This window comes from Anolis carolinensis, chromosome 1 (assembly GCF_035594765.1).
Source record: "Anolis carolinensis isolate JA03-04 chromosome 1, rAnoCar3.1.pri, whole genome shotgun sequence".
NCBI lineage: Eukaryota > Metazoa > Chordata > Lepidosauria > Squamata > Dactyloidae > Anolis > Anolis carolinensis.
Genome location: NC_085841.1, coordinates 276,868,390 through 276,883,432, shown reverse-complemented (window position 1 = coordinate 276,883,432; position 15,043 = coordinate 276,868,390). Strand labels below are relative to the sequence as shown.

Below are 15,043 nucleotides of genomic sequence, written 5' to 3'. Positions count from 1 at the left end.
TCCTAGGGCTGCCCAGGATGTTTTATTAGAACTGTTGGAACGCCAGATTCGGCTCCATGGCCCAAGGTTCTCCGTCCTCATTATAAAAATGATTAAGCTGGTGTTCAATATTATTACAGAGAAATAAATTTCAAATCTTAATGTGCATTTGATTGCTGGGAATGGTAATGGTAACAGACGATGAAACAATATCAGAACCTTATTACATGTGTTTGCTCTCTGAAAATGACATTAAATATCACATGACATGAAAATTTCAAACACCAAATCAACACCTATAGGGTAAATTCTGGTTATACCACAAGGTGACATATCCATAGAAATGCTGTCCAGCAACCAGGAAAAAGAGTGGTGATAATTGGTCAATGAAATCAATAATATCCCAAGCCCATGTAGGTTTTTATGACTGAAGAACATTTTAAGGTTTACCAAATCTAATTATACACTATGATTACTATATACAATATAACAATTCATTTGACATAGGTTACTAACAAGCACTAAGGCCGTATGTAGAAGGAATGCTGACATTTCATGGTATTTTCTTGATTTGGGATTTTTTGGTCTTTTCAGGACATCCTAACAATCTGAATTCCAAATATTTCAAACTTCCAACTGTGGTCAAGAATGTGAGTGAATGCTGATATTCTAGTCTTAATTATTAATGACACCCAATAGAAGAAAGTCTTCCATGCAGCTTCTAGGGCTAAGAACCCTATAAATCCTTTTCTGGATTTAAAAAAGACATCACTTGCACTTCAGCAAAATGAAGCTTGAGAAAGAGACCATTTTACTATTTTTGTGGCAGCTAAATGCAGTTGTTAAGCTGGGGAAGTGGAGAATCCTAGTTATTTTTATATCACTACTTTTGAAAAAAAAACCAATCATTCATCCAAGCAATTATAGTATTTAAAAACTATTTTGTATTCGCATTTAAATTATTAAGTTCATTTTCAATACCCTCATGTTTGCTGAAAAAATTAATCATGGCATTCTGCCCAGCATAACCACATATAAAACAGATGTGTTTTTCCATTCACATTGAGCAGGAAGTTTCATATTAAGCTTTTCAGTAATTGCCCAAGAAATGTCCTACACACACACAAACATGCAAATGAATGCTGAAATGTCCATATTGTTTGATTTACTCTGGAAAAAAGCCCAGCCATCTCTTCGAGCAATAAATACCTGGAAAACTTCAAATACTATAATGACATTAACTGTCCCCAAGGGACAGGGAATCATGGTAGTTCTCCGCTTTCATTCTGGCTCTAGAATTCCCATTCTATCTCCAGTCACTCTGAGTGAGACCATATGTTAGAAGTCAACATCATTCCACATAAACAAATGACAAAGAACAGTTTCTACCAATATTTTAAAAACCTCTCTCTGTTTGAGCTAATATTGCATGATTGCATTCACAGTGTTTTTTTATGTAAACACAACAAAATCCAAGGCAGCAGAAGTACAGAATGAGATGTAAGCATATGTGGGAGCATTAAAACAGAGTATTTTGGACCAAAGATGGGCAACTCAAGCCCCAAAAGCCCACATACACCCCTTGTTTTTCTGCTGCTGAGCCACAGGGTGCCCTGGCCTCCTTCCACACTACCCAGTCATCAGCCAGGTGGTGGAGAAATGACGGATGTCCAGGCTGTCATTGGATGTCTTTGCCAAGATCAATGGGAAGGCTGAGGTTTTAATTTATCCACAAGAATCACAACGTAACTTAAGATCACTATTCAGACTGCTGCGGAAGAGGGGAGACAGCAAGCCTAGCTGCATCTGGAGCACTGGGGCTGAAAAGTCCAACATCCACTAACACTGATCCCATCCTCATGAAGAAACGTTACTTCCACTCAGCCAAAATATTGGTTGAAGGACTGGTAAAAGTATGGAGTGGGTTTTTCTATATATATTCTAGTAAAGAGAGCACATGAAAACCAAGTTTGTGTGGGTACTCATTGGTGTATCTGCATCTTTCAAAGTGCTTCTCTCTCTCTGCTGCCATACATATACACATTCTAAATGATAAACACTCATCCATTTTTACTTCCAGTCCTGGGCACTAGGCCCTAAGAAAATAACAATGCCATTGTGATCTTAAGATTTAGGCACAGGTGCGCCAACTCAGTCATGTTTCTCTGCCTTGGCAAAAAAGAAAACATGCCTTTTCAGATATTGTTTACTGAACTCTGAAAGCCTTCTCAAGTTGCCGGAAGGAACAAATGCGATTATAATGCTCTCTACTATGCTATTGATTCCTTTTACTTCTTTAGGATAGGATAGAAAACAGTTTTTGAAAAAAGAAAGACTCCCTCCCATACAGCTCACATGTTTAGCACAAAACCTGCAGCTTTACATTGATTAACTAAAGCATCTTGGAAGAAGTCGTTTTGTCTCAGAAATCTTTTCCCAAATTCCTCAAGTGTGTTCAACATGAATTACAATATCCAATTCACCAGAGGAATACAAGAAACAGATGGGTAGAAACACAATGAGAGAATTAGAACTGTTCTTCCCAAGCTATAGAGAGCATATAGGACCCGTGCCCAGCCTCCACAATGGTTTCAAGGACAAAGTATGGAAAATAAGCTTGTGCCCACTCCCTTCAGCTTGAATGTCATCAAGGGGACTTTTCTTAGACAATCACGCCATGTTCACTAAGCTCAAGGAGCCTTAAGCCCTTGCAATGATCAAATGGGCAGCAACCTAGGACTTGGTGTCAAGTGATGCATTTTTATGCAAGGAAGAGAAAGTTACATCAAATATTTTCAGACTTCTATCTCTCCGAAAGCTGAGGGGAGAGATGAATGGGGCCTCTTAGAAAAGTGTCAATGATGAGAATACTGCTCAAGTAGTGCTAGATCTTGGATATTTCCATGCAGGACATGGATGACATCAAATTTGTTCCAAATATAATTGTAAAGTTTTCCGAGCTGTATGGTCATGTTCCATAAGCATTTTCTCCTGATGTTTCACTCACATCTATGGCAGGTATCCTCAGAGATTGTGAGGATGCCTGCCATAAATGTTGGTGAAACGTCAAGAGAAAATGCTTCTGGAACAAGGCCATACAGCACGGAAAATTTGCAGCAACCCAGTGATTGTCAGGCTTTCTGTAAAGTTAGCGCTTGAAGTTGACCCTCTTCTTTGTTCCTCATACTTAGCTAGAGCTGTCAATTTTTAAAATCTTCCTGCCGTTGCTCCTTCCTCACACTAAACTCATGGACTTTTAATACCTATCAGGTACAGACCGGTATCCTGTCAAACAATCCTTCATGGGATTCATTCTGGACTGAAAAGGAATCAGGCTACTCAAATGTTTAATGTTAGAAGCGAGGGGGCATATCTCTGTGTTGCCATCTGTTGCCAGCACAGTTTATTGACAGAAATTCCTCCATTTTCCTTGCTATTACTTTGGAATTCTTGTGGAACTGTGATGGATAATAGAAACCCTTTGCTCATTAACACAAGAGATCTTTTCCTCCCTAGGTAGGTATCTACCAATCCCACAATCCCCATAAAGTTTTTTTTTCCAAATCTGAATGGCCAGAAGAATGTTCCAAAACATTCTGTTATAATCCTATTTTTCATATCTCATTGCTTAAAACTGAACTTGGGATCACTTAATTTCCTCCGGACTTAGCCCAGCAAGTACTGAGAAAAAGTGGAAAGATTTACATGCACATTTGAAAAATTAGATACTGATAAGTCACTTTATGTATTTCTAAAAGCCTAAAAAACAATGGAAAAGGGAAGTAATCCTGAGAATTTTACTAAACTCCATTCAATTTCTGTGACCTATAGTACTTAACCGTCACTCTTAAACTAATTTAAAGCTTTCCTATAATTTTTCAGTGACTTGTACCAGTTACAAGATGTACTTCAAAAAGGTCAAGAATGTACCTTCTGGCCTTGGCTTTGGTTTTTCCAACCCTCCATCTTGCATTAGTTCAAATGCAAAGGACACATTGAGCACCTGGATATTAAATCAACAGAGAGCAATCAGTCACAGTTCTAATTGTACAAAGATCTTACCTATAACAAATATTATTTTGCAGGAACGCTTCAAAAGGTTAGAAGTGTAGAAAATATATGTCTGTAAATTACTGACTGAAATAAATGCCAAATATAATGCTCCACTAATTATTCACATTATATACATTTACTATTGTTTACCGATATCTATCGCATATGCTGAGAAGTTAGTTCATCATAATGCAAAAACAAATTCTCGTAACATTACCTTTTGTTCAAAACTATCAGGAGTCAGGAAAAAGCTGTGAAGTGGCACAAAATAGCCTTCAAGAAGACCCATTAGGAGCACCAGATACACACCATCTGCAAACTTTAAAATGAAAAGTTTTAAAACACAGATCTTTCACAATGAATAATCTTAAGTATCACTATTATAGTTGGCTCTTGACGTTCACTGGCTGGGGAAAGCGTGAATATTGCTAGGCTCCTCAAAATGTATTTAACACATACATATAGAAGTACCTGCTCTGTTTAAGTGGCTGGGCATAAAGGCATGTGCATTTCCTTGCACACTCATTTCATTGGTGGTGGTGGTGGGGAATTAAGGGGGTGGGACAGGGAGTGGGAGAAGAGAGGGCAGGTGGTGCACAGGTCTCTGGGGTAAATGCAGGAAGTGCTGTAACTATAAGAGCAGCTGCCACAGTCCTTTCCCATTGCCCTTGAGGTAACTTTCTGTTAACGCAAACATTCTGCCCCCACCCTGTTTCTTTCCTCCTCCTCCTCTCCCCCATTCCACTCTCATCTGCCCTTCCTCCTAGATTTCATATATGAGAGAGCTTGGGAAATTACTTTTTATAAAAGTAATTCATTACAGTGCTCTCCATTGTAGTTTCCATGATAATTCATTTTGTAAAACCTATTCTTTGCTTTTCCATTTCTAAAAAAAAAGAATACCTTTTTATAAAAATACCATTACATATTCATGCTCCAAGCTGATGTCTTGTGCTACTAAAACACACTGTATTCCTATCAATCTCATTCTAGACTCAGCACCTCCAACAGAGCACAATGTTCTGCATACATCAACATCTGAATTATGTGATATTCACTGCCATAGTTAGAAATGCCTATTTTAGAACCAACTGAAAAGTTACCAGGATTCAGAGCTATCGCTTACTTTTTTGCCTGATGTTGCATCTATCAATTTATTTATTTTATTTATTTACTTCATTTATACCCCACCTCTCTCTCCATGGGGAGTCAAGGCAGCCAATAACCATACAATCTGGTCACAATTTAAAATAAAACAAATACAAACATTTTAAAAAATAGTACTTTGTGGATTTAAAGTTACAATACAGTAGAAATATAATACATACAATTAAAATTCTGTTTAAAACTCACAATCCCCCCCAGAATCCCACCCACAAGCTCCCCAGCAGCATGCCCCTCATCCTTCCCCAAATGCACACTCGCACAGAAATGTCTTGAACTGCTTACAGAAAGCAAGCAGGGATGGGGCCATCCTAGTCTCTCTTGAGAAGGAATTCCACAGTCTGGGAGCAGCCACCAAAAAGGCCCTCTCCCGTATTACCACTAAACATGTTTGAGCAAGTGATAGGACAGAAAGAAGGCCTTCCACAGCTGATCACAGATGTCAGACAGGTCTTAAAAATGCATGTGTGCTACAGTCGGAGGCATCATAATCTCCTTTGTAATACTTCATATAAGGCCTTCCCATTAGGTTTTCTAGCATGTAGTGCAAATGGAAGAAATCTTCATTTGATCTAAAGGAAGTTCAAAATATTTATGTTTACATACAAAAGGTTTCCTGACTTGGTTGTTTCATTTTACACATGTATACTGTTAATTTAAAATAAAATGTTTCTGAAACATATTGAATTTTTTTCTTTTTTATGGCGTAGGAACCTATCCCTGCTTTTTCCATTTTAGTCCTACTTTTGGCACTAAATTTTTCTTAATTGAAATGCAATTCAAGGTTTATAAATGTATGGCTTCTGAGATAAGATGCACTCCATCCTGTTGGCAGTTTCAGGAGGTACAAAACAAGTAATGTCATAGGGAATTTGAAACCAATGGATTTCTTTTCCATCCCTAGCAGTAGCTATGGAGATAGTACAGTGGCACCCTTTCATTTTCTATTTGCAGTTCATAAAGCTGGGTGGTTCACTCACCATCTGTGTGCTAATTACATTTTGCTGGGGAGAAAAGCTATTTCATATTTGTTATGAAGAGAGGGAAGAACAGGTTGCTCACCTATAACTGTGGTTCTGCAATGAATCACAGAATCAGAGTTTGGAAGAGAGCTCATGGGCATCCAGTCCAACCCCCTGCCAAGAAGCAGGAAAATTGCATTCAAAGCACCCCTGACTGATGGCCATCCAGCCTCTGCTTAAAAGCCTCCAAAGAAGGATGAACTCACACAAATTAGTGGTCTGTACCTGTACAATGCACCACTTGGAGCCCCGTAGAGCTGTTACATAAGTATTTAGGCAGTAACCCTGACCACTTCCCACATGCGATGTTAGCACACTTCCTGCCTATTGCCTTCAATTCCCCATAGGCGGAAGCAGCAGCCAAGGAATTAAAAAAGGCAGGACACGAGGAGAGGATGGCCAATGTTGTGTGAGTTCATAGCTGGCCATTCAAACAACCACAGTTACAAGTAAGCAACAATTCCCTTGAGTTTGGATCCATAAAATAAGGCTAATCCTGGTAAATGGGACAACTGAAGGTCATAATACAGATAAATTGGTAATAATACAGATAAATAATTAACTTGGACATTTAAAGAAACTCCATTAGTTAATGACATTTTTTAGTTTTGTTAGTCTAGACTACAATCCAAATCTACAAAATCGGAACAGTTACTTGATCTTCAATATTAATGTTGGGAATGAGCCAAGAGCCCTGACCCCCACTGACTCCAGCATAAGGCTTTCTACCTCAGATGTTTCTTTTGCACACGCTTTCTTCCCTGTTTTGCGCTTTCTCTCTTCATGGTTTCTTGTAACATTGAAATCTGGCAACTATGCCATCATCTGAAATGGATTGGCAAACCAATATTAAAGTATAAATTTAGCTGCTGATGCGTTAGGAAAATGGTTACAGTATGTTCATTTAAAAAAAGAGTCAAAAGAAGCCTGCAGACCTAAAAAAAAAAAGAGGAGAATAGCACATGGCAGTATTCTACCATATAGTCCTACCTGGGTTTCCAGTTCTGTAACTTCCAAATTCAGCTTATTCAGGTGTTTATTCACAAATGTTATGAGCGTCTGAAAATTAAGAACATACTCAGCAACTTTCAGATCCGCAAATTTTAACTTTTTTTTAAAAAATATAAACAAAATTTTTAAAAAAGTAAACACTACTTGAAAATTCAAAATATTAACACATTTATATTCTGTCAGCTGATGAGCGAAGGGAAAACCATGTGAAAGATTATAAAAAGAAAATACACAAAGAATTCATGTAATGCTCCAATGTTTATAATTAAAGATCTGTGGGAGCTATATAATGAAGACTAATGTTGAAAAACCAGCATTAGTGCCAAGATGTAATTGAATGTTAAATAGAACTGTTCCCTTTAAGGAAGCTGTGCTGATCTGCATTGTCTGGAAATCATATGGCAAAGTTATATACAATGAATATTCCTGTTATTCCTTCTCAAGTGCTAAGTCATGTAAGAACTATGGCTGGAATCCTCTATCATGATCTATATTATGTCAGTGGTATCACTAGGATTAGTGCCACCCAGTGTGGGAAAGGAAGTCAATCCCTGGCAGCTGGGAGCTCACACAGCTCCAGAAAACCAGCCACCCTTGCTACCCTGGAGAGCCTAACTGGCAGCCTTCATTTCCCCAAAACGGCCCTGCCATGGCTTGGCCATGTACTTCCAATGCCATGTGAGCAAGAGGAAAGTTGAGTCACTCGTCCTGGATGGAAATCCCCTTCCTTGCCCACAGTTACAGCAACAGGCATCTCCCCTCTGGCAGCTTTCGTTTGAAAAAACAGAGGTAATGACAAGGAACTGGTTTGTTGTCAGGGGAAAAGACTGTAGCTAAGTTTGTTGGGGGGAACAAATAGAAGGGGAGAGGAGGAAAAAACTCCCCCACTATTGCAAGTGGGGGGCTAGGGAGGGTACCACTCTTGGTGAGACAATCATTTTGGTGTCACCTTCTATGATGTGTTATTCAGTGCGGCCTGAGCTCCCTACATCTCCCAAGTGACGCCACTGTGTTACATGACTTTACTTATGTTTAGCTGTGCAGCAGATGCATTAAGGAATCTTATTAGTAAATAGTGAAGATGTGTGACAGAATGCTGGCAATAGTGCCGTGATGTTCACTGGGCTAACAATATGCATCAGCACTCCCTAACTGATGTCTCAATGCACAGCAGGATGGATGTGCGTTGGGATCAATGTGCATTACTCCTGTGGTGCACCGGTCACTTTGCTGGCTCTCCTATAGCATAGCAGCCGCTCCTGACTGAATATGGATGTTAAGGAACTGCCCAATTCTAATTTAGTCAGACGCAAGTCCATTTACAAAGATGTAACAGAAAACAGTACAATATTCACATTGTTAAGGAAGAGAGATTTTCATAAAGAATTGAACTGGGTACAATACTGACTGTGGATTTTATGTAATGCATTTTTATGTTGTTATTATTATTCATGCAGCCTCAGTTAGTGCACACTTTGCTGAGTAACAAACAAGGTTGGCAGGCATTTTTACTAACATTTTTGGCATGTGGTAGGCTATACTTTAATTTAAAATAGTTGTATCTAAATCCTACACCTCTGCATCCTTTAAATGCATCATATCACAAACAAAGCAAAACAAAATTCTAACCTTTTTCACAACATTGAGTTTATCTGGAGCATGATCAAACAGTGTATCAAATGCATCTCGTTCTGAAACACAGGTGATGACAACAAACTATTACATAATGGAAAATGGAAATATGATTATTCCAGTCTGGAGCAGCCTTGTCATTTATCCTTTACTGAGAGTAGATTCTACATACCCAAATCATTTTTGATCTTTTTTTCCTGAATTCATCTTTCAATCCCACATATTCTAAAATGGCTTTCTCCCAGACTACACTATGCATAAAGCAAATCAATATGTTTTGTTAAATGCCTTTAAACTATTGCTGTGTGGCATGTACATTGATTTGAAAGATCTGAGGCAAACAAAGGATATTCACAAAACAGTTGAAAGCCACATGACATTCCTTAGTTCTAATAACTATAGGACATCCAATTGTTTGACCTTTAAAAAGATCAACCAGCAGAGGTGAAAACAGTCCTGTAATTTTACAATTATTTACTGTTCCTCTGATATATAACTGCAGGATTCAGTTATGTCCCATAGCATTCCCTACTATCCACTTCAAGTTCCACATTGCATTGGGAGCCTTCACAAATAAAGGAAATTATATACAGAAAGCTACCTGATAGATATAGAGACCACATACTTTCTTTTTGCATATTCTCTGAATTTATAATCCTAATCCTGAACAGGCTCAACATAACTATGAATCTAAATTTAGCTGGTCCTGAATTCAATTTCAACAGAAAGGAAAAACACTTTAGAAGCCTATGAAAAATGCTAGAAATAAATGAGACCTACCATGCCGTCCTGACAATGCCCTGTAGAAAAAGAAATAATGCAATTATATGTGTACACACACTTGCAGTAATTTAATAAAGTTATTTCAGTGCAGAAAGCAAACTATATATATGGAGTAAATATGTGCCTGGTCATATATATGGCTGTGCATTTATACTAACTGAAAAGTCCCCCAGAGGCTTTTCAATAGCATACCATAATCTCCACTGACTTCAATTGCTTTTGCAATTTCTGTTTCCCTATTTAAATTCTATTTAAGAAAAAATAGGACAGATCCTGTAGATGGACAATGGAATCTAGGTCAGTAGCGGAGTACGCATACAAGGTAAGGCTCGGCAGAGTCTGCAGTGTTTTGACTCTTCACAAACATCTGGTCTAACAAGGGCTCATGTCTTCAACACAACCACCCTTCTGATAATGCTTTAGAGCTCTGGAATATGGAGTATAACACTAGGAGCATGAATGAAATTGTGAACAACTCAAAAGAGCCATAAGCTGAATATTGTCTGTCTCTGTTGATGATGTGCAGGCAAATTATGTAAGCTCACACAAGTCTGCATTGCTCAAATGTGAACCATGTCAATTAAGGATACATTTTAAAGATATTTCAAGGGGAAAGTGATGGTTCAACATTTATTTTTCAGAAGTTATAAAGGAAGAAAAGGGATCAGTTGCTTAGGTTTCATTTCGGGAACTTAATTGCCTGCAATGCAATTAATTAAAATCTAAGTCCTACAGTACTGCTAGAACAGATTTTGGAGGACAAAATCTGTAAGGAGGAAGAGGAAATCACCCCTCCTGGTTGCACAGAGAATAGCAGTTATGTTCATGAAAACATTTGCTGGATTTCACTCTCTTTCAAAAGAAAACCCTCTCTTAAAACCCTGAATAATTAAAATTAAATGTTCAGGATATGAATTTTCATCAGTCTAGGGAGATTTAAACATACTCTGTGTTGCCAGTGATTTCCTCTTGGATTTGTCGGGACTGGAGGATTCCTTCACGTTTCTGGGGGGAAAAAAGCAATTTAGAGTATTTAGCACTTCATGCTTGTCCTGTTTTGTCTTTCAAGAACAGCCTTAAGACATTGTGGTAAGTAAATGAAAACTGATTTACTTCAGCAAAACGTAAAGTACAGTACACTCAGTGAAATAATGCAAAAGAAAGCCAGGAAGTCTTACTTCAGACAAAGAAACAGGCATAAATCCAGATGCAGACTTGGAGCAGGCACACAGAGAGTGAAGGCATTAGAGTCAGTTTGTTACCAGCAAGAGCTGGCTGCACCTGCTTCTGCTTTTAAAGCCCTGGGTCCCAACACAGCTGCTAGGGCAGTTCCTAATCACTCAGCTGCATTTCTGGCAGCTAATCTAGCTGAATGACGTCTCTGCTCTGTTTCCTTTCGCCTCTCCTGGAATGAGGGTATTAGCAAAGTCTCCTCCTCAGACTTCAACTCACCTTCAGATTCATGAACACTTTCCTGCTCCCCTTCCTCTTCTGAAGAAGAGGAATCCCTGACAAAACTATTCAGAGTGAATGTGTCATGTTCAATGCTGTGCTCCATGTAGCCTGTTTCCATATTTTGTCACTACTAAAAATAAACAGAATATATTTCCTAGAAATGTTGTCTGAACAAAACACATATAAATCTGATTCCAAGCAGGTACAACTAGACTGTTTTCTTAGTGACTGGACTGCTACATCCTTTGCTTCCTTCTTGTTATTCATATTTAAATATAAACTTGTACTTATGTTTTGTATGGAGGAAAAAAACTGCTTGAGTTAAGCATATCTGTCAACAAAATCAGTTCAAAGTTGTCATGGAATTCCTTTTCCAGTCTGTTAAGGTTCCTAATAAAATCTAAAGATCCTGTAAGTTAAATAATGGAATTCTGCTACACCTGTGCAAACATCCCAGAGACCTTAATTAACAAATCACCAAATACCAAAAGAAGTATGACAAATCTAAAATCAAGGTGAGATGTTTCATGTTTTGTAAAACAGGATTTATCTTGTTTATAATTCAAACAAGCTAAGTTTTCACCCCTGATACTTCAACATAAGACTAGCTCAGTAACAGAAGAAAAACGAGGAGGAAGAGGAGAGATGTGATATAATAAAATTGTGCACATGCACAGCTGGGAGAAACAGAGATTGATCATGATCAAAACTGCTGTTACAAACTGAAGAAAACTGCAGCAAGAACCAGAAAGAACTAGTAAAGCATAAGACTGAAGACTGCATAACAGACTGACAGGCATTCCGCGAACTTATGAAATATCTACATTTGTAATCAGATTTCCAAGTTATTAAACCTCTGTTCAGTGAGCAAACACTGATTACAGAGTATTCAACTCAATACTTTATGCCCTACAGAAAGATGACTAGAAAAATGAAAAATATTAATTCCAGAAACAATTTTTTGATAACTATGCATCTGTACTGTAATAGAAAACTCTAATTTGACTGCAAATGTATTAATTCTACAATTAAGGTGCTATGCCATTTAAAAATTACAATGGTGTATGCCTTCTATTGAAAGAAAATGTGGTTCTTGCCTCTTTTCCACAGAGAGGAAATGGTAATCCGATTCAATGTATACATGTAAAATTAATTGCTTTTACACAGTGTTCAAATGTCTAAAAATTCACAGAAAATATAAAGTTCTATTATTCCTACCTGGACAACCACAACTTGAATAGACACATGATCTGGCAGTCTGATTGGGGCCCGAAAGTACTGTGACAACGCAACCAAAAGGTGCAGTATTGCAACTAGGCTTTTTGCGTGGACAGCTGAAATAGATTAAGAACTCAGATTATACAAGACAAACTAAAATAAATATTTATTTTCACATGAAGTGCCTCCTTCCCTAGCTATGTGGGATATTTTATCCTTTGGCATCTTTGCCCACTAGAGATTGCTAAAAAGGTATTATCCTCTGTTTCTTTTTCCTGTCATAAATCAACTGGTCTTATGAAAACAACTGAATCAACAATATTCTGAAGGTTAGATTTTGTTGTATGTTTAGATTCCATTTGGTGGAAAGATAGAAATCTAAACTTGATTCAAAAGACAGATTTTATTATGCATCTGTATTAAGTGCTATCTATGCACTACTTGTGTTATTTCTTTATCCTCACTATTCCAGTGCAGATTTATAAACAATGAGAAGGGTATTTCTGTATTCATAACATGCACTTAATTCATTTTTAAGTGTCACAATGTCTGCAGGAAGATGAATGAGCCCATTTAGCCTGTACCCTTGAACAATAACTTACTAAACTGAATGACTCAAACATTCCTCATGAACTTGTTAAGAGTTCTTATTATTGCAACTTATTCACAGCAGGTTTTTATGTGTAGTTAACACCAATAAGTCTACAAGGTATATATTAACAAATGTTACGGTGGGAAATTTTAAATCTTTGGCCAAACTATTAGCATCAAAAGAAATAATTTAAAACTATTTGTGGCAGTAGCTTTCTTATTACCGTGTTCCTGTAAACTGTATTATGATGCTTTTAACACGTTGTGTTACAGACGTTATGGAAAACATTTTGTTGAAAACATTTCAACAACCCTTTCTGTTGTTGCTGTTGCTGCTAACACTTTCAATTGCTAGGCTGTCTACTTATTGTTGAACACCCAAAATGAGAGACAAACCCATTGTCAATGTTCTCAAGCGCTTGCATATTTTTGTGCAGAAATTCTTGTCCAAATCTCCGACACAATTTCTCCAAATAAGAAAACATTAAAAGCTTATTTGGGGCAGGGGGAATATACTATGCCTAATTTGCATAATAGTGGGTGCGCTCAATAAAACATTTCAAATAACAAGACAACATATTTCAGACCCATTCAATTTATTAGACAAGGACTTTAAACAGGTTAAGACTAGTTATCTTCAATAGCAGCCTTATGTGCTGCATACTGCAGTAGCCTAACTGGGAAGTTACCATGACATGGGCTTTTATAACTAAGGTAAATTCTGGTTTCCTGAAGTCCTACATCAACATTCAAACAACTACACCATGCTACCACACTATGGTACCTCATTGTAACCTAGTAAAGAATTATATAGGACTGACACTGGTGGTTGGAAGGTCTTGCAAGAAGCTACTAACAATGATCTAGCTGCTGCTGCTACTCTTTGTCATTAAAGAGTTTTAAAATTTGTGGGGAAAAATTCCCAATGCCTAAGTGTGAGGGAAATAACATATGTCTTGCCATATGCATATGGGATCTTTATGCAGTACTGTGGGTGCATCAGGATCAAAAAACCTTGAACTTTTTTGTGCATGATTTCTAATAGAGTTATGTTAGTAAATTGATACACAAACACAGACATACAGTTATCTCTACTTTTGTATATATTGAAATTCTAGACTTAAACTGAATGCAAAATTCTGGATATAAAATCTCCTGCTGATTAATTCTAGTTTTTGTCTAATTGAACTGATTTTACGCAATGCCGTAGGAAAAGGTAACATTTAATACAATCAGTAAGGAGAGATTTCAGTGTAAAATGTGTAACTCACAGTCAACATTCCACTTGATGCTCCTTGGAGGAAGTTTAAGGGTTTCATTGATCTTTTCAAGTACTGTCTGTAACTTCTGTTTCTGAGCTATTTCAGACTGTGTGACTTCAGCAACATTGAGTTTCTCACTCTCCAGCTTCTCTGAAGTGATAATGGAAGAAAAAGCAGCAAATCTATACCATGGCTCCATGTACCCAAGTGCAGTGTAAAGACACTGTGTTCCACATGGAGTTTCTATCAATAACTAGTTTTGTTTTAGAACTGGCCATTAACAATTTCTGAATTCTAAATAGATAGGCATGGGCAATGATTGTTTTGGTATAAGCCTCTATGCAAAGCACAAGCATGCAACCTGCTTTTTTGGCTGAGGGGTCACGATCCCTAAGGGTTTTATACTCTCCCAGAATTTTGAAGTGAAAATTATTTACTTCCTCAAAGGTGATTAATAATATCTCCAAATCTGGTCTTTCGTTATGCATTTTGGTGAGAACATCAATCACCTTTTAAAGACCTGTCTGGGGCTTTTTTTTTTTCTCTTCAAACAGGAGGGGATATACAAATGAGACCCCAAACATTGCAAAATGGACCATAGTACCTTTAAGATGTAGGGAGGCATTACAGTTTGTGTTCTGTATATTTTTTTAAAGGCACCTCCATGTTTTAGAGCAGGGGTCCCCAAACTTTTTAAACAGGGGGCCAGTTCACGATCCTTCGGACCGTTGGAGGGCCGGACTATAGTTGGCCACCGAGCAATAATAATAATAACAACAACAATAACAACAAAAAAGAGAGTTGAAAGAGACCCTTTGGGCCATTGAGTCCATTCCCCTTCTGTCTTTGTGCACTGAAAGCACAAGCAAAGCA

General features: G+C 37.7%; 1 protein-coding gene across 2 annotated transcripts in view; it reads right to left on the bottom strand.

Moving 5' to 3' along the window:
• parva (parvin alpha) overlaps positions 1 to 15,043 on the bottom strand; it is an 82,802-nt gene that overhangs the window by 7,879 nt on the left and 59,880 nt on the right. For both annotated transcript variants that reach the window (XM_008115946.3, XM_016995589.2), the window contains exons 5-12: positions 14,180 to 14,320; positions 12,318 to 12,433; positions 10,591 to 10,649; positions 9,642 to 9,661; positions 8,859 to 8,920; positions 7,209 to 7,277; positions 4,250 to 4,351; positions 3,910 to 3,982 (exon numbers count right to left, since the gene is read on the bottom strand). In XM_008115946.3, coding sequence (XP_008114153.1) covers positions 3,910 to 3,982; positions 4,250 to 4,351; positions 7,209 to 7,277; positions 8,859 to 8,920; positions 9,642 to 9,661; positions 10,591 to 10,649; positions 12,318 to 12,433; positions 14,180 to 14,320 — 642 coding nt within the window. The remainder of the gene's footprint in view (positions 1 to 3,909; positions 3,983 to 4,249; positions 4,352 to 7,208; positions 7,278 to 8,858; positions 8,921 to 9,641; positions 9,662 to 10,590; positions 10,650 to 12,317; positions 12,434 to 14,179; positions 14,321 to 15,043) is intronic.